Source organism: Budorcas taxicolor, chromosome 5, assembly GCF_023091745.1.
Source record: "Budorcas taxicolor isolate Tak-1 chromosome 5, Takin1.1, whole genome shotgun sequence".
NCBI lineage: Eukaryota > Metazoa > Chordata > Mammalia > Artiodactyla > Bovidae > Budorcas > Budorcas taxicolor.
In genome coordinates this window covers 140,791,465-140,817,919 of record NC_068914.1, presented here as the reverse complement: position 1 = coordinate 140,817,919, position 26,455 = coordinate 140,791,465, and the positions used below count along the sequence as shown (strand labels likewise).

At 40.0% G+C, this 26,455-nt stretch overlaps 1 protein-coding gene across 1 annotated transcript; it reads left to right on the top strand.

Moving 5' to 3' along the window:
* CREBL2 (cAMP responsive element binding protein like 2) lies at positions 1 to 26,455 on the top strand. The gene is made up of 4 exons (XM_052641309.1): positions 1 to 114; positions 21,930 to 22,127; positions 23,531 to 23,675; positions 26,385 to 26,455. The coding sequence occupies exons 1-4, from the start codon at positions 100 to 102 to the stop codon at positions 26,387 to 26,389; spliced, it is 363 nt and encodes a 120-aa protein (XP_052497269.1). The 5' UTR covers positions 1 to 99; the 3' UTR covers positions 26,390 to 26,455.

Sequence of the window (26,455 nt, the reverse complement as noted above, 5' to 3'; positions counted from 1 at the left end):
GAGAGGAGGCGGTCAGAACCATATCTCCTTCTTCCCCCGGGGCGGGGCCGGGCCGGACCAGGCCGGCTGAGCCGGGGGAGGGCCGGCCTGTCTGCCGAGATGGATGACAGTAAGGTAAGTCCTGGGTTTTGCACGCTCCGCTGCCGCCGCCGCCTGCTTGTCGCTAAGTGCCCGTCCCGCCGCTGAGCCTCAGCCCCGTAGTCCACCCAGCACCCAACAGAAGTCTGCCTTAGACACCCCTGCGCCTCCAGCTATGACCCCAGGTATCCAGACAAGAATTGAGGGAACAGCGGGCTGCGTTCTTCCTACAAGGGCCCACTCCGGAAAGATCACACTCAGGGCAAGCTTGTTGGTCAGCTTTTCCAGGTGGTGCAGACCCTAGTGCTTCCGAGATAAGTGAAGAAACTACTGTGCTTTTTCTTTTTGCCTTCCGTTGCCCCCAACCAGCCTTTTTCCACATCGGAGACCTAAACTAGGGCACCCTGAACCGGCCCTGTTCCCCTAGACCATCCCCTTTTCTTCTCTCAGGCTCCCTTACTCAATGCCCCATTCATATAATCAGTTCACTCCCCCTCTGAGCTATTTTCCTGTGGTAGGTTGGAACACTCTGCTAATCTCCTGTTGCTATTCGTCCAAAGCCTGGAATCTAACCTCTAGAAAGCCTTCTTCAAGAAAAGAAGTGAATTCCTTTTTGTGACTCTATCCCCACTCCCTCATCGCTTATCCTGGTCACTTATCCCTGCGACGTTAAGATAACAAACAATATTCATTATTGGTTAATTCATACAGTTTGTTTATAACCTTCCTGTCTTTCCACGTTAGTGTCATCTGGTTATGTGTCATGAAGATAGTGATGCTCAGTTAATTGATCATCAGCTTATCGATGTTTTAGAATGTTTAGAAAGTTGGCCTTTTTTTTTTTTTTTAAGGCATCAGACTCTAGAATTTGCCAGTTTTCAAAGCAGATACTCCTTCCCTCTGCTTTACTTTCCACCATCTCTGGCATGCTGCTTTTGAGAGCTTTTTCCTTTGGGTACCCTTTCCCCCTCCACCTAACCAGTAACACTTTGCTGCTATTAAGTTTTTGTTTCACACATCCTCAGAGAGGCTGAAAAAAATCTCCATCTTCTCTGTGCTGCTTGTGTTATTCTCCATTATCTCCTCTTCCTATTCCCGTGGGAGGCTCTGAGAAAAGTGACAGCAGAGACAGCCCAGGGCACTGCTCTGGAAGTAGGACTCACCTCTAGGAACTTTTACTTGGAAAGGGGTAAAGCCCTCCTAATAGGAAGTGGGATTTCCAAGTAAGAAAGAGGGAGTTCTGCAACTTTTCTAGAAAAATCAGAAGATAATTTTCCATAACAGTCTTTGCTAGCTTGATCTTTCAGTGTCAATTTTGAAATTAAATCCGAATACTGTATCCGTTGTCTTTCCTAGATACAGCTGGCTGGGAAAGGATGCCAAATTAACAGTCTTTAGTCTCCTTGGTTGGAGACTCTCATGGTATATTCTACAGAACTTTTGGTTGTTTCTTTTTCAAACCTTTGAAATATTTAATAACTTTCTCAAAGTCTTCAGTAATCTCAAATAAATTCAAGAAAAAAAAAAAACATAGGATTTTGAGTTATTTTACCTGCCTATAAAATCACATAGAACTTATTTCTAAAACAACCAAGCTGTAGTGGAGGGTGTGGTGTTATGGTTTTGCCTAAAAGAGTGAGGTTAACTTTTGTAAGTAGACTATTCATAACTATTCACAAGTAACGTCTTAGATGGATCATAGGTAAGCAAAATGAATTCAGTTCTCATTCTTTACTAGTTCATTGTTTTTGTGACAGTATTTAGAAACCAGCAGTTTCTGTATTCTTTAATGATTTTGGAAAAGGAAATCCATTTCAGATGTCTGTGGATGGATATTGCTTCTGTGAATGCACTGCTTTCACTTTGAATACATGTCGAAGCTATGGATGAGTAATATTTAAATGCCATGTACTGCAAGATTGGACTACTCTTTGAGGAGTCAGGCGGTATGAAACGGCCTTTTTAAAAGGCTCCCAGTCCTGCCTTTCCCTGTGCTCTAACTGTTACAGTCCTGCAAAGTTGTATTGTTCTCCCAGTATATCCATACAGGCTCACACACACAACACATTTTCCCTCCCATTACGTATGGGTGATGGAGTCTCAGGTTCTGAAGGAAGCTGTATGGGGAAGCAGAGGGTTGGGGCTTGGAAGTGTGGTTGTGCCGGTGAGAGCATAAAAGATGACAAACCGACTAACAGAAAGGCCAGGGCAGCAGGATGAGGACAGAAAGGGCAGGATCAGCAGTCAGAGAGAAGCAGTGTTTGAATGAACAGGCCAGGAAATAGAATGACGCTGTGACGACCTCTCTTTATAAAGATCCTGTATTCTGAGTTGTTTTCATCAGTGGTGATGAGTGAGTTTGCAAGAGCACTCCATGTTCTGCTGTCTGGTTTCCTGGAGTCAGAGGAGGACAGATTGGAATGGCGGGTGCAGCTTTGCCTCCCAAGCGTCTAGCAATGTGCCTGGTACATTACATCATAGAGTACTGGTTCACAAAGACTAAGCTGAATTGGAACAGAGAGGCATTAAGGAGACTGCTCGAGGTGTAGCTGGGATTTATTAATATTCATCAGTGTGCTCTGCTGAGCCACAGTATACAGACTACAGCAAACGGGAAAAAGAAAGCAAGAGACAGAGTAGGTATCTAAGACTGGGGGCTTGGGGAAGCAGTGAGTAGCAGATCTCAAATTCTGATTGAGCAGATCTCTGCTTAACCTAGTTGGGAAGGAAAAAAAAAAATCTTGGCTGAGTTAACCTTTTTGAGCTTCTCCTTTATCTGTTAAATGGTCAGTGCCTTCTTCCCAGGCTTTGTTGAAGATCAGAGGTGATGCATATGAAGCATCAAGTACAGAGTAAACACATACTAAGTAAGTAAGTAAGTAAAGTCACTCAGTCGTGTCCGACTCTTTGTGACCCCGTGGACTGCAGCCCACCAGGCTCCTCAGTCCGTGGGATCCTCTAGGCAAGAATACTGGAGTGGGTTGCCATTTCCTTCTCCAGGGGATCTTCCCAACCCAGGGATCGAACCCAAGTCTCCCACATTGGAGGCAGACGCTTTAACCTCTGAGCCACCAGGGAAGCCCTTACTAGGTACCCAGAAATATTATCATTGTTATATTACCTGGCAGTGATGTCCTTGGTCTTTTGCACAGTACAGCAGGCGCCCGAGACGCTCACTGTAGTCACTAGGTGTGTGCTTTTTCATGCTATTTGGAGCTGTGTTTCTCCCATACTACCTTCCTTTCTTAGCAATGCCCCCAAATGGGACAGGGACAATGGAATGGGACGTGAAATGGCCCTTACCTGTCAGATCGTGTGCGAATGGTTGTCTCTTGAGCCCACCTATGTGTCCACCACTGGAGAAAAGTGTTTCTTTTTATGAAAGCCTCTTCTCCCTAACCTGCTGCATTCAATTAAAGAAAATTGAAAGGAGTCATTTTCAGGGGCTTTGATCATAGAGAGTTCTTATTTCCAATTTTATATTTGACTTTCACGTTTATCAAATGAATGAGTGATATGAAATACCCTGGATCAGCTGTGTTCCTGCCACAGACAAAGCTGGTAAAAGATGACATTTCTGTATAGCCTAGCTATAATATATAATGCCCTATATGATGTTTAGGGCATCAGTTTCCACTTGAGGGACTGGTGAGAGAGTCCCTCTCTCGCCTTAGTATACTGATATGAGCTGCTGTTCTCCTGCGTACTTCCTTTCCACCTGAGCTCCACACAGTTATCTTAAAATGCCTTATACCTTCCTTACCCCTTAGGTCTTTGTTCTATTCAGTTGTTCTGAGTAGTGCTGGTTCTCACAAAAATTTTTACTTGGCCAAAAAATCTTTTTTACATTCCCAGAACTCAGTTGGTAAGGAATCTGCCTGCAATGCAGGAAACCCAGTTTCGATCCCTGGGTCAGCAAGGTACTCTAGAGAAGGAAATGACAACCTGCTCCAGTATTCTTGCCGGGAAAATCCCGTGGACAGAGGAGACTGGTAGGCTGCAGTCCATGGGGTCACAAGAGTCAGATACGACTTAGTGAATAAACCAAACCAGAGCTGTCCTTTGGCCCCTAAGGTCCCTCTTCTTGCCCCCTTAGCCATCCTTTGCTACAGCTGGAACTACCCTTCTTGGGCAGTGACAGAGCTCAGACACTTTCTACCTTTTCTGTCCTCCTGCTCCATTCATGCTTTCAACAGGACCAAGGCAGAAGAGCCAGCTCCTTTGCCAAACTAGACAGTTCATTAACATTTTAAATGTGCCCCCTTTTCCTGTCTAGGTCCCGTGTACATTGGGGTACCTCTACAGATATCAGCTGAAATTGAAGTTTAAATAACCTTATTCAGAATGTTTTGTGCTTTAAGATTTTCAAAAAAGTTTGTTCATTTATTCATTTCTCCATTCCTCATCAAACATTTGTTGGACACCTAATATGTACGAGACATTGTGCTAGACAGTAGAGATACAGAGATGAGTAAGAGTTTATAATTATTCTCAGGAGTTGATGTTTCAGTGGCCTAGATAAACATACAGAAAAATAACTACTGCGTGGTGAGGTGAGAAATGAGGGCAGTGACAGCAACGTGCTTTGGGGCACCAAGAATGGATGCCTATCTGGGTGTGTCAGACATGGGTTCACACAGTAGGCATGAATCTGTCAAGAAGAATAGAAGTGCCCCAGAAAATGGGAAAGAGGGCATATCCTATACTAAAGCATATTTCACTGGAAAATAAGTATTTTGGTACAAGCTGGAGCAGGAGTTGGGAGATTTTCTGTAAAGGACCAGATAGTAAATACCTGTGGGCTATGTGATCGCTGTTGTAATTACTCAACTCTGCCATTGAGACATGAAAGCAGCCATAGGCGGAACATAATGAATGTGTGTGGCGGTGTTCTGATAAAACTTTATTTCCCAGAACAGGCAGTTGCTGACTTTAGCTGGCCAGCTGGGCTGAAGTTTGCTGATCCCTGAGCGGAGCATAAGGCACAAGTAGAGATGTGGGCAGAGACAAGGATGGAAAGATAACCAGGAGCCCGATCAGGATTTGCTTGGCAAGTTAAGCTAAGAAATTTGGGAAATCTGATTTCCACCACTTTCAAGCTATTATGATTTTGGACAGATGATTATTTTTTAAATTGAAGTATAGTTGATTTACAATAGTGCACTAGTTTCAGGTATACAGCAAAGTGATTCAGCTATATATTTTTTTTTCAGAGTATTTTCCATTATAGGTTATTACAAGATATTGCATATGGTTCCCTGTGCTATACAGTAAATCCTTGTTGCTTATCTATTTTAATCCACCTGCAATGCAGGAGACCCTGTTTCCATTACTAGGTCAGGAAGATCCGCTGGAGAAGGGATAGGCTACCCACTCCAGTATTCCTGGGCTTCCCTGGTGGCTCAGATGGTAAAGAATCAGATGGCCTGCAATGTGGGAGACCTGAGTTTGATCCCTGGGTGGGGAAGATCCTCTGAAGGAGGGCATGGCAACCCACTCTAGTATTCTTGCCTGGAGAATCCCCACGGACAGAGGAGCCTGGTGGGCTACAGTCCATGGGGTCACAAAGAGCTGGACATGACTGAGCAGCTAAGCACAGTGTGTGTCTGTTAATTCCATAGTCCTAATTTATCCCTACCCACCTCCCTTTTCCCTTTGGTAATCATAAGTTTGTTTTCTGTCAGTGAGTCTGTGTTTTTTTTTTTTTTTTGTATATAGGCTAATTGGTCTTATTTTTTAGATTCTACATTAAGTAATATCATATAATACTTGTCTTTCTCTGACTTACTTCACTAAGTATAATATTCTCTAGGTCCATCCATGTTGCTGCAAATGGCAATATTTCTTTCTTTTTTATAACTGAGTAATATTCCATTATATATACATACTATACATATACATAACACACACATATATTCCATTATATATACATACACACACACACACACACACACACACACACACACACACACTATATCTTCTTAAACCAATAGTCTGTTGAGGGTCACTTGAGTTATTTCCATGTCTTGGTTATGGACTTTCATAGTGCTGCTATGATCATTGGGATGCATGTATCTTTTTGAGTTAGAGTTTTCCTCTTTTCTGAATATATACCCAGGAATGGGGTTGCCAGATCATATAGTAGCTCTCCTTTTGTTTTTTTAAGGAACTGCCATACTATTTTCCATAGTAACTGTACCAATTTACCTTCCCACCAACAGTGTGAGAGGGTTCCCTTTTTTCCTACACCCTCTCCAGTATTTATTACTTGTAGACATTTTGATGATAGCCATTCTGCCAGGTGTGAGGTAAACGCCTCATTGTGGTTTTGATTTGCATTTCTCTAACAATTAGCAGTGTTGACCCTCTTTTCATGTGCCTGTTGGCTTTGTGTCCTTTAGGTCTTCAGCCCATTTATTGTTTACCTTTTGATACTGAGTTATATGAACTGTTTGTATATTTTGGATAGTAACCCCTTGTCATTTACATTGTTAACAAGTATTTTCTCCCATTCTGAAGGTTGTCTTTTTTTTTTTTTTTTTTTTGGTTTCCTTTGCTGTGCAAAAGCTCTAAAGTTTGATTAGTGCCGTTTGTTTATTTTTGCTGTTATTTTGGGAGACTTTTGCCTTGGGAGACTGATCAATGAAAATATGGCTATGATTTATGTTGAACAGGTTATCAGAACTGAATTTCTTTACCTTTAAGATAGATGTGTTAACCTTATTGGGTTAGTGTAAGAATTAAGTGTACATGTATTAGAAAAAAAAAAAAACATGGTTCATAAGGGGTTCAAAATAAATGCTTGTTCTGTGTGACTCCTCCTCACCAGCTTGGTTACACTGCTTACTAAAAAGACTTGAGCCGAAGACGATGCTAGAGACTGTTAGAATATAGGTGTATGCAGCATGCATAAAATCCTTGAAGGATGAAGAAGGTGGACAGAGAGAGCTAAAAAGACAGAACCCTGGCCGACTCTAAAATGATTCGAAGAGGTGGAGGAATAGGATTCAACAAAATAAACTGAAAAGAAGCGGTTGGTGATATAGGAGATCCACACACACAAAAAAAAGGGTTATTATTCCATCTAAAGGAAGTAGGGAAAAAGTATCCACTGAATTTCAAAAACAGGAGGTGGCTTTTGAACCTAGCAAGAGAAGCTTCAACAGAGTTGTGGCGCCGAAGCTGAAATGTAGTGGTTGAGGAAAAGTGGGTGGGAAGGAGGCAAAGAGAGTTGAATGCAGTGTGCAGGCCGACTCAGACACACTGTAGGTTCACGTACAGACTACTGCAGTGAAGCGAATACCACGATAAAGCAAGCCTCATGGATTTTTTGGTTTCCCAATGAGAATTAAGGTTATGTCTACACTAGATGGTAGTCTGTTAAGTATACAATAGCATGATCTCTTTAAAAAAAAAAAAAAAAGTACATCATTGCTCAAAAATGCTAACCGTCATCTGACAATGCCGAGTTGCCATAAACCTTCAATTTGAAAAAAAAAAAAAACTGGAGTAAAGTGAAGCACAATGAAATGAGATATGCCTGCAGACCACTGTTACTGAGTCAGTCTATAACAGTTTTGGGGATTGCTAAAATATATGTATAATCGTATTACATTTAGCTTCAGTTAACAGCAAGGGGAGGGGAGGATTAAGGGTTAGGCTAGGAGAGGCAGGGGTGAACACTCGTCACAAATGCCTGCTTTATCCTGTTACTCCTTCGTTGACTAGAAAACCTGGCAGAGAGGTTAGCAGCAGGAAGATGGGATTAGACTTTCTCTCTTTCTGAAGAGCTGGTAAATAAAAGAGAAAAAGCCTGAACAACAGCTGTGAAGGAAGTTAAAGGAGCCTTAACCCCAAATGAAAGTGTAGCTGCTTGTTTTTTTTCTTTAAAGTGGTAAAGCACAGTGGCTGGCCACAGTCATATCTGTCTTATTTTTCTTTAATCGATGGCAGATAAGGTTTCACTTTATGTTTTCAAAAGAAAAGTGAAACAGGCTTTCCTGCTGTTTTCCTTCTTAGCTGGGGCTGATGATACCACTTCATGTAAATACAGTAGTTCTTATACACTTAACAGCTTGGTACTTTTATGAGTTGCCTTAAGAATTAGAGCATGAGGATGGAAATAAGTGAAAGAGGGGTGGTAAAATAATAAGAGTTATTGATTGGTTTTTCAGATTTTATATCCCTTATGAAAGAGGTTTGGTTTTCTTTTTTCTCTTTTTTTAAAAAATTTTTACAACTTTTATAAGCTGGCAGTAGTGGTGGTCATAGTAATACCAACTTAAATTAAATTGCAAAATATTGTTAATTTTTCTTTGCATTTATTCATTCAGTCATCAGTCTTTGAATAAATGTCTGGCTCCGAGCCAGATGCAGTGGGGACTGGAGAAGAAATAGAGAGCACAGCTTCTCTGCCCAAGGTGCTCACATCGCTTGAAGGCGACAGAACTTAAATCTGTGAGGCCCCTATAACATACAACTCAGTGTGATATCGACTGTATGTTCCAGAAATATGGAGAAGAAAAGTAATGTATGGACAGAGGTGATTGTCAGCAAGAGCTTTGCAGAAAGAGGGCCAGGGCTGACTATAACCAAAGAAAGCTTAGTATTTGCTGGTTTGGATGGTGGGGTGGGAGTGGGCGGTGTGAAGAGGGAACATTTCGAGAATTGGTGAGGACAAGTAGGAATGCAGGGGGCAGGGTGAGGTCCCTAGGGACACTGACATGACTTGCTGGGGTAAATGAAAGAGAAAAATGGCTTGGTGAGTGGGAGCCTGGGTGTAGTATGCTGAAGAATGGCCTCTAGAAAGATATATCCATGTGCTAACCCCTGGAACCTGTGGATATCACCTTATATGGATAAAGAGGGAATACTACATGGCCCTAAATGTGATTTAGTTAAGGATTTGAGAGGATGAGTTTACCTTGGATTCTCTGAGTGAGCTGTAAATCCAGTGATAATTGTCCTCCTAAGAGTGAGGCCAGGGGAGATTTGAGAGACAAATGAGGAGGCAATGTGACCGCAGAGGCAGTGATTGGACCAATGTGGCCGCAGATGAAGGAATGCTCACGGCCAGCAGCGGCTCCTGCAAGTGGCAAAGGATGACTTCTCCCCTAGGGCCTCTAGAGGGAGTGCAGTCCTGCCAGGAACAGAGAGAATACATGTCTGTTGTTTTCAGCCACCAAGTTTGTGGTAATTGTTACAGCAGCCACAGGAAACTGGATTTGGTGACCTAGTAAGCAGAGCTGAGCCAGAGGTCTTCTCTTTAGCTGCAAAGAGACACAGCCTCAGTTCAGTTCAGTCGCTCAGTCGTGTCGGACTCTTTGTGACCCCATGAACAGCAGCACGCCAGGCCTTCCTGTCTATCACCAACTGCCGGAGTCCACCTAAACCCATGTCCATTGAGTCGGTGATGCTATCTAACCATCTCATCCTCTGTCGTCCCCTTCTCCTCCTGCCTTCAATCTTTTCCAACATCAGGGTCTTTTCAGATGAGTCACCTCTTCGCATCAGGTGGCCAAAATATTGGAGTTTCAGCTTCAACATCAGTCCTTCCAATGAACACCCAGGACTGATCTCCTTTAACATGGACTGGTTGGATCTCCTTGCAGTCCAGGGGACTCTCAAGAGTCTTCTCCAACACCACAGTTCAAAAGCATCAACTCTTTGGCACTTAGCTTTCTTTATAGTCCAACTCTCACATCCATACATGACTACTGGAAAAACCATAGCCTTGACTAGACGGACCTTTGTTGACAAAGTAATGTCTCTGCTTTTGAATATGCTGTCTAGGTTGGTCATAACTTTCCTTCCAAGGAGTAAGCGTCTTTTAATTTCATGGCTGCAGTCACCATCTACAGTGATTTTGGAGCCCCCCAAAATAAAGTCTGACACTGTTTCTACTGTTTCCCATCTATTCGTGATGAAGTGATGGGACGGGATGCCATGATCTTAGTTTTTCTGAATGTTAAGCTTTAAGCCAACTTTTTCACTCTCCTCTTTCACTTTCATCAAGAGGCTCTTTAGTTCCTCTTCAGTTTCTGCCATAAGGGTGGTGTCATCTGCATATCTGAGGTTATTGATATTTCTCCTGGCAATCTTGATTCCAGCTTGTGCTTCATCCAGCCCAGCGCTTCTCATGATGTACTCTGCATATAAGTTAAATAAGCAGGGTGACAATATACAGCCTTGATGTACTCCTTTTCCTATTTGGAACCAGTCTATTGTTCCATGTCCAGTTCTAACTGTCACTTCCTGACCTGCATACAGGTTTCTCAAGAGGCAGGTCAAGTGATCTGGTATTCCCATCTCTTTCAGAATTTTCCACAGTTTATTGTGATCCACACAGTCAAAGGCTTTGGCATAGTCAATAAAGCAGAAATAGATGTTTTTCTGGAACTCTCTTGCTTTTTCCATGATCCAGGGAATGTTGGCAATTTGATCTCTGGTTCCTCTGCCTTTTCTAAAACCAGCTTGAACATCAGGAAGTTCACAGTTCACGTATTGCTGAAGCCTGGCTTGGAGAATTTTGAGCGTTACTTTACTACTGTGTGAGATGAATGCAGTTGTGCGGTAGTTTGAGCATTCTTTGGCATTGCCTTTCTTTGGTATTGGAATGAAAACTGACCTTTTCCAGTCCTGTGGCCAGTGCTGAGTTTTCCACATTTGCTGACATATGAGTGCAGCACTTTCACAGCATCCTCTTTTAGGATTTGAAATAGCTCAACTTGAATTCCATCACCTCCGCTAGCTTTGTTTGTAGTGATACTTCCTAAGGCCCACTTGACTTCACTTCCAGGATGTCTGGCTCTAGGTGAGTGATCACACCATCGTGATTATCTGGGTTTTGAAGATCTATGGGCCCTTAAAGTTTATTCATTCTGTAATGATTAGGTATTAGTTTTTCACAATAAAGAAAAACACACTAAAGTTATTTTAATAAGCGGGAAAGAAAAGTTAATTTGGAAGTTCTTTGTAAGCTAGATCAACCGAGGACGTTCAGGACAGACATGGAGACGTGGGAGAGAGACCTGCCAGGAACCTGTGGGAATAGTCTGTAAGTAGGGCAGTGATGTAGGAGGAATAGAAAAGAACTAAACCAAGGACTTTGTAAAGGAGTGAACTGGCATGACTTCAGTGAGTGGGCATGGAGAGTTGAGGGAAATTTCAAAGAAGCATGACGTGAAAACATTTGTTAGTTAACCTCCTCACCACTGCCCCCATCAAGTGACTAGTGAGTTGGATTAAATGAATCCAGTCATTAAATGAGTGACTATTTAGCATTAATGTAGCAGTACATATAAAGCATCTGTCAGTTGTATAGTCTCTTCAGGGAATTATGTGTTCAGGTTAGTGAGTCCTACCTGGGAATCCAGAAGGGAAATAGTCATGCTCGATGATAGTCATCTTGTGACAAGCTGCTATGATGCTAATCAGGGGACTTGGGTTCTAGGCTCTGCTCTGATATTGAAAATCTTTGAACTAAAATTAGGTCATCCATGCAATGGAGCAAGATAGAAAGCCCAGAAATAAACCCATGCACCTATGGGTACCTTATATTTGACAAAGGAGGCAAGAATATACAATGGGGCAAAGACAACCTCTTCAATAAATGGTGCTGGGAAAACTAGAGAGCTACATGTAAAAGAATGAAATTAGAACACTTCCTAATACAATACACAAAGATAAACTCAAAATGGATTAAAGACCTAAATGTAAGACCAGAAACTATAAAACTCTTAGAAGAAAACATAGGCAGAACACTAGATGACATAAATCAAAGCAAGATCCTCTATGACCCACCTCCTAGAGTAATGGAAATAAAAAGTGAACAAGTAGGACCTGATTAAACTTAAAAAGTTTTTGCACAGCAAAGGAAACTATAGGCAAGGTGAAAAGACAACCCTCAGAATGGGAGATAATAATAGCAAATGAGACAACTGACAAAGGATTAATTTCCAAAATATACGAGCAGCTCTTAAAACTCAATACCAGAAAAACAAACAACCCAGTCAAAAAGTGGGAAAAAGACCTAGACAGACATTTCTCCAAAGAAGACATACAGATGGCTAACAAACACATGAAAAGATGCTCAGTATTGTTCATTATTAGAAAAATGCAAATCAAAACCACAATGAAATATTACCTCACACCAGTCAGAATGACCATCGTCGAAAAGTCTACAAACAGTAAATGCTGGAGAGGGTGTGGAGAAAAGGGAACGCTCTTGCATGGGAATGTAAATTGATACAGCCACTATGAAAGACTGTATGCTGCTGCTGCTGCTGCTCCTGCTAAGTCGCTTCAGTCGTGTCCGACTCTGTGCGACTCCATAGACAGCAGCCCACCAGGCTCCCCCGTCCCTGGGATTCTCCAGGCAAGAACGCTGGAGTGGGTTGCCATTTCCTTCTCCGATGCATGAAAGTGAAAAGTGAAAGTGAAGTCGCTCAGTCGTGTCCGACTCTTAGCAACTCCATGGACTGCAGCCCACCAGCCTCCTCTGTCCATGGGATTTTCCAGGCAAGAGTACTGGAGTGGGTTGCCATTGCCTTCTCCGGAAAGACAGTATGGAGATTCCTTAAAAAACTAGGAATGAAACCACCATATGACCCAGCAATCCCACTCCTAGGCATATACCCTGAGGAAACCAAAATTGAAAAAGACACATGTATCCCATTGTTCACTGAAGCACTGTTTACGATAGCTAGAACATGGAAGCAACCTAGATGTCCATCAGCAGGTGAATGGATAAAGAAGTTGTGGTACATATACACAATGGAATACTTCTCAGCCATAAAAGAGAACACCTTTGAGTCAGTTCTAATGAGGTGACTGAACCTAGAACCTATTATACAGAGTGAAGTGAGTCAGAGAAAGTTAAATATCGTATTCTAACGCATATATATGGAATAGAAAAGTGGTACTGAAGAATTTACTTACAGGGCAGCAATGGACAGACAGACATAGAGAATAGACTTATGGACATGGGGAGAGGGGAGGAGAGGGTGAGATGTGTGGAAAGAGTAACATGGAGGCTTACAATACCATATGTAAAACAGATAGCCAACGGGAATTTGCTGTTTGGCTAAGAAACTCAAACAGGGGCTCTATATCAGCCTCGAGGGGTGGGATGGGGAGGGAGATGGGAGGGAGGTTCAAAAGGGAGAGGATATATGTGTACCTATGGCTGATCAGGTTGAGGTTGCCAGAAAACAACAAAGTTCTGTAAAGCAATTATCGTTCAACAAAAAATAAAATTAGGTCATCCATGAAATAAAGAGATCACGGTGCGTGTTGTGTGTGCGCCTGCATGCGCTCGCACATGCACGCATGCACGCGCATCCCCGTACCAGCAGCACCTCTGTGTATTCTGATATGCTGCCCTTTATAATGTTATTACATGTCTGCTGCATTCCACGAGTCAAAATACATTAAAGGTAAGGACCCTATTGTCTTGTATTAACATTTCTAGGGTTTAACAGTGTTTGGGGCAAAATGAGTGCTCAATAAATGCTTATTGAATAATAAAGAAATGAACTTTCCCCTCCTTACCTGAAAAAGGTGAGGATGACAGTCTTCCCCTCCAGGGGTGAGAAATAATGTGAGCTGCCAGGTGGAGGGTTAGGGTTAGGGCTTGTCGGCAGAGAGAATGAGTGCTGTCTCCCTGCACACCCTGAGCTGGCTCTGAATTTGTCTCTGTTGTTTGTTCTGAAAACACTGAAAGTAAAATGATACAAAAATCTTTGGAATAGGACTTCCTCTGGACACTGGAGTCTTCCTCTTTTGAAGAAGCCACTGAAGAACTTGCACCTAAATCACACCTCCTCTTTCCACTGACTGGAGAGCCGGTGGCATCAGGCCCTCCCTCTTGCCTAAATGCAGTAGTTTTATCTTATTTTTCAGCCTTTTTAAACTCATAAATTAGGAGCTTTATGCTCAAACCCTCCATCCCCGTCATGTTTTTTTCCTCCTCATCTGCTCGTGTCTCTGTGGCACCTTCCTTTTTCCTTTGCTGCTATTTTCTGTTCTCTAAGGTTCATGTCATTTTTAAAAATAGCCTGTACTATAAAATTCATCCTTTACAAGTATACAATTTTGTGATTTTTTTTTAGTGTATTCAGAGTTTGCAGCAATCACCACTGTCTATTGATAACTCTAGAACATTTTCATCACCCCCAAAGAATCCCTTATAAATAAACTGAGGTATATCCATATAATGGAGTGTTAATCATTATTTAGTGATTAAAAAGAAACACATGTAAGAATTAAAGATTTAAAAAAAAAAAAAAAAGAAAAGAAACACATTATTAAGCTCCAAAAAGGTGTGAAGGAACTTAAATGCATATTGCTAAGTGAAAGAAGCCAGTTTGAATAAGGTTACATACTACATACTATATGACTGCACTACAGGACATTCTGGAAAAGGCAAAACTTCAGATAATAACAAAGGTCAGTGCTTGCCAAGGTTTCAGGGCAAGGAGGGAGGAATAGGTAGAGTGCAGGAGATTTTTCAGGCAGTGGAAATATTCTGTATGATACTGCAATGGCAGATACATGACGTGATGCATTTGTCAGAACCCACAGAATTATACAACTCAGAGAGTGAACTCTTAAGTAAACTATGGACTTTACTTATTAATACATACTAACATGAGGCTCATCAGTTGTAACAAATGCACCATGCTAATGCAGGATGTTAATAGAGGAAACTGTGTGGGCAGAGAGAGAGAGGATATATAGGAACTCTCTGTCCTTTGCTGACTTTTCTTGTAAACCTAAAACAGATCTTAAAAACAATCTATTCATTTAAAAAACAAACAAAAAGCCCTTTAGCAGTCACTCCCTATTCTCTCCCTCCCCTTCTCAGCCTTAAGCAACCACTGACCCATTGCCTGTTCTAGACAGTCTATATAAATGGAATCATACACCCTTTTGTATTTCCACTTCTTTCTCTTGGCATGTTTTCAAGGTTCAGTCATGTTTTACCGTGTATCAGTACTTCATTCCCTTGTATGGCTGAACAATGTTCCACTGTTTGGATCCACTACATTTTGTTACCCATTCATCAACCTTTGCACATTTGGTTGGTTTCCATTTTTTACCCTCATGAATAATGGTGCCCTGAGCATCTGTGTACAATTTCTTATGTGGATGTATGTTTTCATTTCTTTTGGAGATATAACAAGACATAGAATTGCTGAGTCATATGGTAATTCTGTGTTTAATATTTTGGAGGAACTGGCAAACTGTTTTCCAAAGTGGCCACCATTTTACATTCCCATTAACCATGTAGGAAAGTTCCATTTCTCCACATCTATACCAATACTTGCTCTTGGCTCTCTTTTTGATTACGCAGTGGCAGCAGCTATCCTAGTGGGTTTAAAGAGGTGTCTCATGATTTTGATTCACATTTCCCTAATGACATTAAGCATTTTTTCATATGTTTATTGGCATATATCTTTGGAGAACTGTCTGTTCAAATATTTTGCCCACATTCTAATTGGGCTTCCCTTGTAGCTCAGCTGGTAAAGAATCTGCCCGCAGTGCCGGAGACCTGGGTTCGATCCCTGGGTTGGGACGATCTCCTGGAGAAGGGAAAGGCTACCCACTCCAGTATTCTGGCCTGGAGAATTCCATGGATTGTATAGTCCATGGGGTCGCAAAGAGTTGGACACGACTGAGTGACTTTCACTTCACTTCACTAATTGGATTATTTATCTTTTTATTGTTGAGTGTGAGTGTTATATTCCGGGTATGTCTCTTATATGTGATTTACAGTTCTTTCCCATTGATCTGTATGTCTGTCCTTGTGCCAATACCACACTATCTTGACTCCTATTGTTTTCTAATAAGTTTCGAAATCAGAAAGTGGGAGTCCTCTGCCTTTGTTCTTTTAAAAGATTGCTTTGGCTATTTTGGGTCCATTGTGTTTCCGTATGAAGTTTAGGATTATCTTGTCAATTTATGCAAAAAGTCAGCTGGAATTTTGATAGAAATTGTGTTGAATCTGTAGCTCAGTTTGGGGAGTACTCATTTTAATGGTATTAATTCTACCAATCCATTAACATGGAATGTCTTTTTATTATATCTTATTTAATTTCTTACAATGATTTTTGTGGTTTTCAGTATATAAGTCTTGCAGTTCTTTAATTAAATTTATTCCTAAATATTTTATTATTTTTGATACTATTCTAAACGGGATATTTCCATAATTTCATTTGCAGCTTGTTCATTGTGTATAGAAACACAACTGATATTTTATATTGATCTTGTATCTTGCAACCTTGTTCAACTCATGAGTTCTAATAGTTTTTTTGCAGATTCCTTAGAATTTTCTGTATATAAGATCATATCATCCTCAAATAGAAATAATTTTATTTTCCTTTATAATCTGAATGCCTTCTTTCTTTTTCTTGATTGCTGTGGCTAGAACCTCCAACACAATGTTGAATAGAAGTGACTGGAGAGGACAGAATCCTTGTTTTGTTTCTGATCTTTGGAGAAAGAATTCAGTCTTTCACCTTTACATGATGTTGGCTGTGGGTGTTTGTTTTCATAGATGCCCTTTACTAGGTTGAAGTTCCCTTCTATTCTAGTTTTTTGAAGGTTTGTTTTTTAAAATAATACAAGGGTGTTGTATTTGTCAAGTGCTTTTACTGAGTCTGTTGAGATGAACGTGTAATTTTTGTCTTTTCTCCTATTGATATGGTATATTACACTAATTCATTTTTAGTTGTTAAACCAACCTTTATTCCTGGAATAAATCACCCAGTTATGGGATATAATCCTCTTTATATGCTGTTAGATTTGGTTTGCTAGTATTTTATTGAAGATTCTTCCATCTATATTCTTAAGACATGTTGGTCTGTAGTTTTCTTATATCTTGGTTTTTTGTATCATGCTAATTTTGGCTCATTGGATGAACTTGGTATGTTCTTTCCTCTTGTTTTTTTGGAAGGGTTTGTAAATTCTTTAAATGCTTGGTAATTTACCAATGAAGTCACCTGGACCTGGACTTTTCCTTATGGGAAATTTTTTGATTACTCTTTCAGTCTCTTTATTTGTCATAAGTCTTCTAAGATTTTTTATTCTTTCTTGAGTCACTCTTGCTACATTGTATCTTTCTAGAAATTTGTCCATTTCAACTAGGTTATCTGGTTTTTTGGCATACAATTTTTCATAGTCTTCTCTTGTAATCATTTTTACTTTGGTAAAGGTAATAGTGATATCTTTTCTTTCAGTTTTGAGTTTAGGGTTTTGAACATTTTCTCTTGTTCGATCAGTCTAGCTGAAGGTTTGTCAATTTTGTTAGTCTTTGTGAAGCACCAACTTTTGGTTTTATTGATTTTTTCTATTGTTTTTTCATTCTCTGTTATATTTATATCTACTCTGATATTTATTATTTCTTTCCATCAGCTTGTTTTCAGTTTAATTTGCTCTTCTTTTTGCTAGTTTCTTAGGGTAAAAAGTTAGGTTATTGACTTTAAATCTTTCTTAATTTAGGTGTTTGTAGCTACTTCTGAGCACTGCTTTAGCTGTATCTTATAAGTTTTGGTATGTTGTATTTTCCTGTTCATTCATCTCAAAGTATTTTTCTGATTTCCCTTGTGATCTCTTCTGTGACTCATTGGTTACTTAGGAATGTCTTCTGTGGTTTTTTAAATTTTTTATTTATTTTTTAATATATTTTTTTGGCTGCGTGGCATGTGGGATGTTACTTCCTTGACCAGGAATCAGACCCTCACGCCCTGCATTGTAAGTGTGAAGTCTTAACCACTGGATCGCCAGGGAAGTCTGTCTTTTGTGTTTTATCTGTCATATTTATTAAACATTTATTGTGAACTCATTGTGAAACCCTAAGTGGTAAAGAATGCGCAGTGGTAAAGAATCTGCCTGGCAATGCAGGCAACACAAGAGATGTGGGTTCAGTCTCTGAGCCAGGAAGATCCCCTGGAGAAGGGAATGGCAACCCACTCCAGTATTCTTGCCTGGAAAATTCCATGGACAGAGGAGCCTGGCGGGCTACAGTCTGTGAGGTTGCAAAGAGTCAGACATGACTGAGCGCATGCAACACGCAACTGAAATCTAACATCCCTAATATCCTGCCTTTGTGAAGTAAGTTTGCTGTGCAGAGCAAGAAAAAGCATTGGCTAGTTAGGCTGCTTTTTTTAATGCTGGGTGTTAGGGACACAGGCCCTGTGAGTGTTTCCCCTAGGACCTTCTGTCCTGAGCTAACAAATGTGTCTTGGGGAGGAAAAGGAGGTAAAGTAGATGGTGGATAAAGTACACTGTTTTAAAAACAGCTGTTTAAACTTTTATGTGGCCCTATGTTAGTACAAGTAAAATTAGAACAGAAAAAAAAGTTAAATTGGGGAGTTATTTTAAGTTTTCTTTGGAGTTGGTGTTGTGCACAAAAATTAGTACTTTTATTTAGCCACATTAATGCGCTTCCTCAGAGAACGAGAGTATGTGGTTGCCTTTGGGTTTATGAAAATTTTAAGAAACACTGATGAGAATAACTTTTGTTTCAGACATATTTAAGGAATTCGTGGGGTTGATTTCAGTTTCAGTTCCTGGTTCCTTATTTCTAATTAACTTCCCTTATCCATCCCCCAAGGTTTACGGCTTATGAAATAACGTAAAGTTCAGTTGTTAAGGCAACTATTATACTAACCTGCATTTGTATGATAATGATCCCCTCCTTTTTAAAACAAAGTGCTTTCATACATTATTTTACTTAAGATTTACAATAATCCTGTGATGTGCTTGACTCTCTTGAAAACTGGTACACTAATCAGATTTTAGCTGGCACCAAGAGCCAAAATTTCAGTTTATTACTGAGGAAAAATTAAGCTAGAGAAGTGGTGGTTATGTGGTCTTAAATGTAATTTTACAGATGATGTAAAGTGCAGGAACCCTGGGTTTATTTACTGTGCCTTTCTAATTAAAAAAAAAGGAAATAGTTGCAGTTTAAATATTTTACTTCTGTGAAAACTAAACAAAGGGTTATACCTTTTGTTTGATTTTTATGACTATACTAAGTTTGTGTAAAAAAAAAATCAGTGAAGTTTGTGCAGTACACTATGTCCTTCTGATTTCTCAAAGGTGCCATTCCTGAATTCCATTCCTGAATTAATTAATTAAAAACAGCAATATATGAAGGTACTGGTTTGTAATGGTGTGTGATCAATGACTCATTTTATTACATAAAGAATAGATGTGATAACCATTTATTTAACTAAGGACATGGGTTTAGGCTGTAAATATATTGCTTTTTGGGAGAAGGCAATGGTGACCCACTCCAGTACTCTTGTCTGGAAAATCCCATGGATGGAGGAGCCTGTTAGGCTAGTCCGTGGGGTCGCTAAGAGTCGGACATTACTGAGTGACTTCACTTTCACTTTTCACTTTCATGCATTGGAGAAGGAAATGGCAACCCACTCCAGTGTTCTTGCCTGGAGAATCCCAGGGATGGCGGAGCCTGATGGGCTGCCATCTATGGGGTCACACAGAGTCAGACACAACTGAAGCGACTTAGCAGCATATTGCTATTTAAAAACTATCAATAGCAGATATACTTTGTTTTAATGAAGGGTGATTTCAAAATACTTTATTAAAATTGTACAGTTGATAAGCATAATTTAAAATTTAGCCCATAGTAATACTTGGATCAACTAGGTACCCTGCAATTGCTAATTGTATACTTGACCCTGAAGGAAAGTTCCCAGGCATGTATATTATTATACTGAAATTTAAAAAACGTGATGATGCAGAATAGAAAAGCATTAAAAGAGTAGTTTTTGAAAAGTTCAAACTAATTTGGGAGTAGTACTGAAGTAGTTAGCTTTTAAGATGGTGGTAGGAAGGAAAGATTTTTTTTTCCAAGAGCCTCAGAGTATTCAGTCTCATTTCAGAGCCACTCTATAAAATGCTGGATGCAATGGTTAGCTGTCATATTATGACAGGATTTGGTAAATGTAGCTGATTCACATATGAAGTTTGGTTTTCCTGCCTAACCATGATACCAAGCAATGATCTGATCTTTGCAAGGTACTGGGCATTGTTGGTGTATAGTATTAATGGTGATTTCAAGCATAAAAACAAATCAGAGTTTTAATATCCAAATGAAGATTGATCCTTTAAGTTTTGTTACCTAGTTAAGACTTTTACATGTAGTTCAATGGTTTGCCAGTGTTTGAGTTTTTCATCTTCTCTTTTAAAATTGCCTTTAAAGCATCTGCCTGCAATGCGGGAGACCTGGGTTCGATCCCTGGTTTGGGAAGATCCCCTGGAGAAGGAAATGGCAACCCACCCCAGTATTCTTGCCTGGAGAATCCCATGGATGGAGGAGCCTGCTGGGCTACAGTTCACGGGGTCGCAAAGAGTTAGACACGACTGAGCGGCTTAACTCTTTAACTTTTAATGCCTCAGTAATATTCCTTTCAGTATACTGAAGTTGTGACATTTTTATTCTCTGAGGGTAATCTTCAGAAAGAACTAGACATCATTTGGAACCTCATTGGATAAACAAAGTGAACAATCAGATTGCTTGGGAATTTAAAGAATAATGTGTTACTTGAAAGTAATATGGTGCATTGTGTTGTGGCCTATAAGAAACTGGCTCCAAAAGCAGCTTTCAAGAAAGCTTATTCATTGGAATAAATGGACACCTTTCAAAGTGACTCCTTTAAAGGAAATTCATTTGATGTATAAGTTCAGGTTCATGTATTTTAAAATTCATTACCTTTATCTCATAGTTATATCTTGTGTAATAACTTGGGGAAACTCCAAAGCTAAACAATGAAGAAGATTAGATTACTTTGCCAGTCACCAAAAAACCATGCCTGTGCAGGTAACCAAATAGCAGGGGTATTGAGAGGATGTCTGTGACACCAGTGGGAGCAGGCAGAATCTCCTGAGACAGTCCCAGGGTTATAATTATAGACTTCTAATGGCAGGAGAGAATTATCCTGAAAATGTCAGGGTCTTCCTGTGTGTTCCTTTGGGCTCAACAAATTTGAAGAGGGAATTGAGAGCCAAATTGCTTAGGATACATACTTATTTATATATACACCCGATTTTAAATAGAAAATTTATATTTTTCTAACTATAAATACTGAAAATAATTAATTAAAAATACAGATGAGAAAGAAGCATTTTCTAGTCACAATCGGAGACGTCCTCACTGACCTTTGGTTAAGATCCTTTTTTCTGTGTATTGTTTTGTAAGGTTGAGATCATACTGAACTTACAATTTTCAATACTGATTTTTGTTTACTTTCTTAATAAAAATAAGTTGTGAACAAAATACTTAATGGCAGTTTTTTGTTATCCAGCTGCTTATGGTTCATAAAGTGTACTATGAATGTGTGCTCAGTTGCTTAGTCGTGTCCGACTCTTTGCAGCCCCATGGACTACAGCCTGCCAGGCTCCCCTGTCCATGGGAATTCTGCAGGCAAGAATACCGAAGTGGGTTGCCATGACCTCCTCCAGGGGATCTTCCCAACCCAGAGATCGAACCCACATCTCACACATTGCTGGCAGATTCTTTACTGTCTGTGCCACCAGAGAAGCCCAAAGTTTACTACAAAGCTATGTAAAGTTTATTATGAAAAAAAGTTTAGAAGAAATAATGAGCACGTACACTGTTGCTTCCCTATTCTTGGTGTGAAAAGTATCAGAAAAAAATATGAAGCAAAGAATCACAAGGCATTTGATGGGATTGTGCTTTCTTAGTTCTGTGGGGTCTATTTATTTATTTGTAAATGTTTTCCTTGCTAATATGCAGCCACAGTCACTTTCCTAGACTCAGAACTAAGAAAAAAAATGACTACTTCTTTCTCTTGCTGAAGGTGGTTGGAGGTAAAGTGAAGAAGCCCGGCAAACGTGGTCGAAAGCCAGCCAAAATTGACTTGAAGGCAAAACTCGAGAGGAGCCGGCAGAGTGCAAGAGAATGCCGGGCCAGGAAAAAACTGCGGTATCAGTATTTGGAAGAATTGGTATCCAGCCGGGAAAGAGCCATTTGTGCTCTTAGAGAGGAACTGGAAATGGTAAGAAAGCCTGTCAGTAAATGTATGAAACAATCAACCTAAATTGTATTAAAACCTGAAGATACAAGTTTTCAGCTATCCAGTTGACGAGCATGAGAGAGAATATTTATTAGCTAGAACATAGGGAAATACTCAGTTTTTATATGTTCCTGGTACGAGTGGAAAGTGACTATTTCACTAACGGATTATTTATGATACGAAACAAAAAGGAGAATAACCCAAATGCTCAACAGTCAGGATTGGTTAAATAAATTATACTGCATTCATATATTGGACTACTTTGCAGCCCATGAAAATCACAGTGCACATATGTGTGTACTGATATGGAAAGACACAGTATATTGCTAAGTGGAAAAAGCAGTATAACAATGTGTAACAGTATGCATTGTACGATACTATTAGGCCTGCTTTTATTCATTCATTCAGATTTCAAGAGAATAGAAACCTCGATAGTACTGTAAGCTCAGGGGAGGGGGTGATAGGTTGGAAAAGAGAGAGATAATACTAACATGATCGTTAACATGGGGACAGGCTGCCCCAGCTTTTTAGAAGGTCAAGTTGGGGCATGGAGAGATTCCAGATGCACACTATTCAGGAGACTTTTTTTTAATATGCTGAATTTAACTTATAAATTATTTTTTACCTCCTGCAGTGTAAGCCACTGGAGGACATAATCTTTGGATTGATTGATCTTTTATACCCCCAAAGTCTATAGTATACACTTTGGTAGAAAGTAGATGTTTAGTGAATATTTATGAACTAGAGAAAGGGAATTACAAATTTACTTACTTTAGGAGTGGAAATAATAATGTGACAGTCAGCACAAAGAGATGAATTTTGATGCGTGGCACTCTACTGCTGCTGCTGCTGCTAAGTCACTTCAGTCATGTCCGACTCTGTGTGACCCCATAGACAGCAGCCCACCAGGCTCCCCCGTCCCTGGGATTCTCCAGGCAAGAACACTGGAGTGGGTTGCCATTTCCTTCTCCAATGCATGAAAGTGAAAAGTGAAAGTGAAGTTGCTCAGTCGTGTCCGACTCTTAGCGACCCCGTGGACTGCAGCCTACCAGGCTCCCCCATCGCTGGGATTCTCCAGGCAAGAGTACTGGAGTGGGGTGCTATCGCCTTCTCCGGTGGCACTCCACAGGGAGGTGGTATTTTAGCCAGAGGGGCCTTTTACATCTGAGCAGTACTTCAGCACATCACAGGGAGATTCAGTGGTCGTTTTTCACCCTCCTTTCTGAAGATGGCAGGCCTCATCCATGTCCTAGGTCACGAATAGGAATTCAGTAGCAGGTGGGGTTCCCAGCAGCCAGTTTGACCTCTAGTTATGGGAGTTGTTCTGTCTAGGATTTTCTACCTGACTAGTAGAATTTTACTCAATTATATTTTACATATTTCAGTACAAGCAGTGGTGCATGGCAATGGACCAAGGTAAAATCCCTTCTGAAATAAAGGCCCTACTCACTGGAGAAGAGCAGAGCAAATCTCAGCAGAACTCAAGCAGGCACATGAAAGCTGGGAAGACAGACGCTAACAGCAACTCCTGTGAGTACGGTACACGGGAGAGTTTATCTTCAGAGGAGTGACTCAAAGTAGGCTTTCTGTTGACCACTTCCCTTGCTGTGTGTTTTCAAATAAAATAAAATAGCGATGTCATTTGTAATACACTGGTAACCAAGTGAAATGGCATTATATTCTAAATATTGAAATGTGTTATACATGGGGTCTATAAAGAGCAGCTGATAAATTCATGGCAATTTAAAAAAGTAGAGTTAGTCGATAAATGAGTGTACCATTCTAGTGAAAAGTGAAAGTGAAGTCACTCAGTCATGCCCAACTCTTTGCGAGCTCCTCCATCCATTTTCAAGGCAAGAAGTACTGAAGTGGGTTGTCATTTCCTTTTCCAAGGAGTCTTCCCAACCCAGGGATCGAACCCAGGTCTCTCACATTGTAGACAGACGCTTTACCGTCTGAGCCACCAAGGAAGTCTAGTTGTCATTATTATTATTGGCCTCACTGCACAGCTTGTGGGATCGTAGTTCCCCAATCAGAGATTGAACCCAGGCCCACAGCAGTGAAAATGCCAAGTTTGAACCCCTGGACCACCAGGGAATCCACTAGTTATTGTTCATAGTAACAATACCTTTTATTTTGATTTTGATTTACAAAGTACATTCACTTATATTTATCTTATTTCCTCCAATCACTGTGTTAAGTATAACTGTACTTATTATTTTATAGATAAAGAAATAGTATAGGAGCTTGGTAAGGTGCCCAGGGTCACACAGCTATAGTGGTAGAATCTGTCCTCACCTAGCTCAGGCTCTATCTTTTCAGTAGCCTATCACCATAAGGATTTTTTTTTAGTTAGTTAGGGAGAAATTCACATAACATAAAGTTAATCATTCTAAAGTAACAGTTGAGAGGCATTTGGGATTTTCACAGTGTTGTACAGCAACCACCTCTGTCTATTTAGAAAACATTGTATCGCCCCAAAAGAAAACTCTGAACTCATGAGTGGTTACTCGCTATCACCCTCCCTCCAGGCCCTGGTAACTATGAATCTGCCTTCTGTCTCTGTGGATTTACCTGTTCTAGGATATTCTGTATAAATGGACTCATACAGTGTGTGACTTTTTTGTGTCTGGCTTCTTCAATGACCTAGCATAATGTCTTCAAGGTTCATCCACTTTGTAGCATGTATCAGTATCTCATTCCATTTTATGACTGCATAATATTCTCTTACACATGTATACCACAGTTTATTTATCCATTTATCCATTGATAGATATTTGTTTCTACCTTTGGCTGTTGCAAACAGTGATACTATAAACATGCGTGTATAAGTATACATTTGAGTGCCTGTTTTCAATTGTTTTGGGTGTATACCAGAAGCGGAACTGCCGGGTCATATGGTAATACTGTATTTTTTAGAAGAACTACAAATTATTTCCCACAGCAGCTGAAATGTTTTACATCACTACCACAGTGTATGAAGTTTCCCAGTTCTCTGCAGCTTGTCAACACTTTATTTTCCATTTTTGAAAAATGTAACCTTCCTGGTGAAGTGGCATCTGATTGTGGTTTTGATTTCCATTTTTCCTTAAAGATGCTGAGCAACTTTTCATGTGCTTGCTGGCCATTTGTATATCTTTGAAAAAAGCGTCTGTTTAAAATGTCCCTTGCCCATGTTTTAGTTGAGTTGTTTTTCATTTTGTTGTTGAGTTGTAGGAATTCTTTTTATATTCTGGATTCTAGACCTTTATCAGATATATGATTACAGATATTTCTCCTATACTATAGGTTGTCTTTTCACTTTCTTGATAGTGTCCTTTGGTGCACAAAAGACTTTAATTTTGAGGAAGTCCATTTTATCTATTTTTAATTTCGTTGTTTATGCTTTGCGTACCCATTCTAACAATTCACTGCCAAATCCAAGGTTGTGAAAATTTGCCCCAGCGTTTTCTTCTAAGAGCTTTATGCTTTTAGATCTTACATATCATTGATCTATTGAGTTAATATTTATATGTGGTATAAGATAGAAGTCCAGCTTAATTCTTTTGCATGTGAAGATACAGTTGTCTCAGCACCATTTGTTGATGATGCTATATTTTAGAATGAAGGTGTCATGTGTTGATTTCTTCATCGTTGTGATTGTTTTTTATAAGGAAATGTTATAAATTTTTTATCCTTTAAAACAATTGTTATGAGAGCCTCTCTGGTGGCTCACTGGTAAAGAATCTGAGACACGAGTTCAATCCCTGATCTGAGGAGATCCCACATACTGTGGAGTAACTTAGCCTCTGGGCTGTAACTGTTGAGCCTGTGCCCTGGAGCCCAGGAGCCGCAGTTGCTAAAGCCCGATCTCCGCAGAGCCCATGCTCCCCAAGAGAAGCTACCATAATGAGACTCTTGTGCACTGCAACAAATAGCCCCTGCTCACCACAACTAGAGAAAAGCCCGCACAGTAACATAGACCCAGCATAGCCAAAAATAAATAAATAAAATTATTTTTAGAATTTTTTATGAAATTGAAGGATTGGCTTTTTGATCAGTTTTATTGTATGAAGTAATATTTGCCTTAATCTAAATTGAATTAATGGGAAAAAAGCCACTCAGTTCAGTTTTCTTTCAGTCTATACTTAAAAATAGTCATCCTGTAGATACTAAATTTTAAAAAATTCATTTTAAAACAGGTTAACCAAACCTCTTTATCTTGAAAAACATTCTTATATTACTAACTTTACTTTTCAGGGTGAAGATCATATAAAATGATGAGTCAGTGACTGAAGCCAATATTCTGACCCTATGGAGGATGAATAGGC

Coding starts and splice junctions, on each gene's coding strand:
- CREBL2 (XM_052641309.1), top strand. Junction 22,128..23,530: donor TTAGAGAGGAACTGGAAATG/GTAAGAAAGCCT, acceptor TACATATTTCAG/TACAAGCAGTGGTGCATGGC.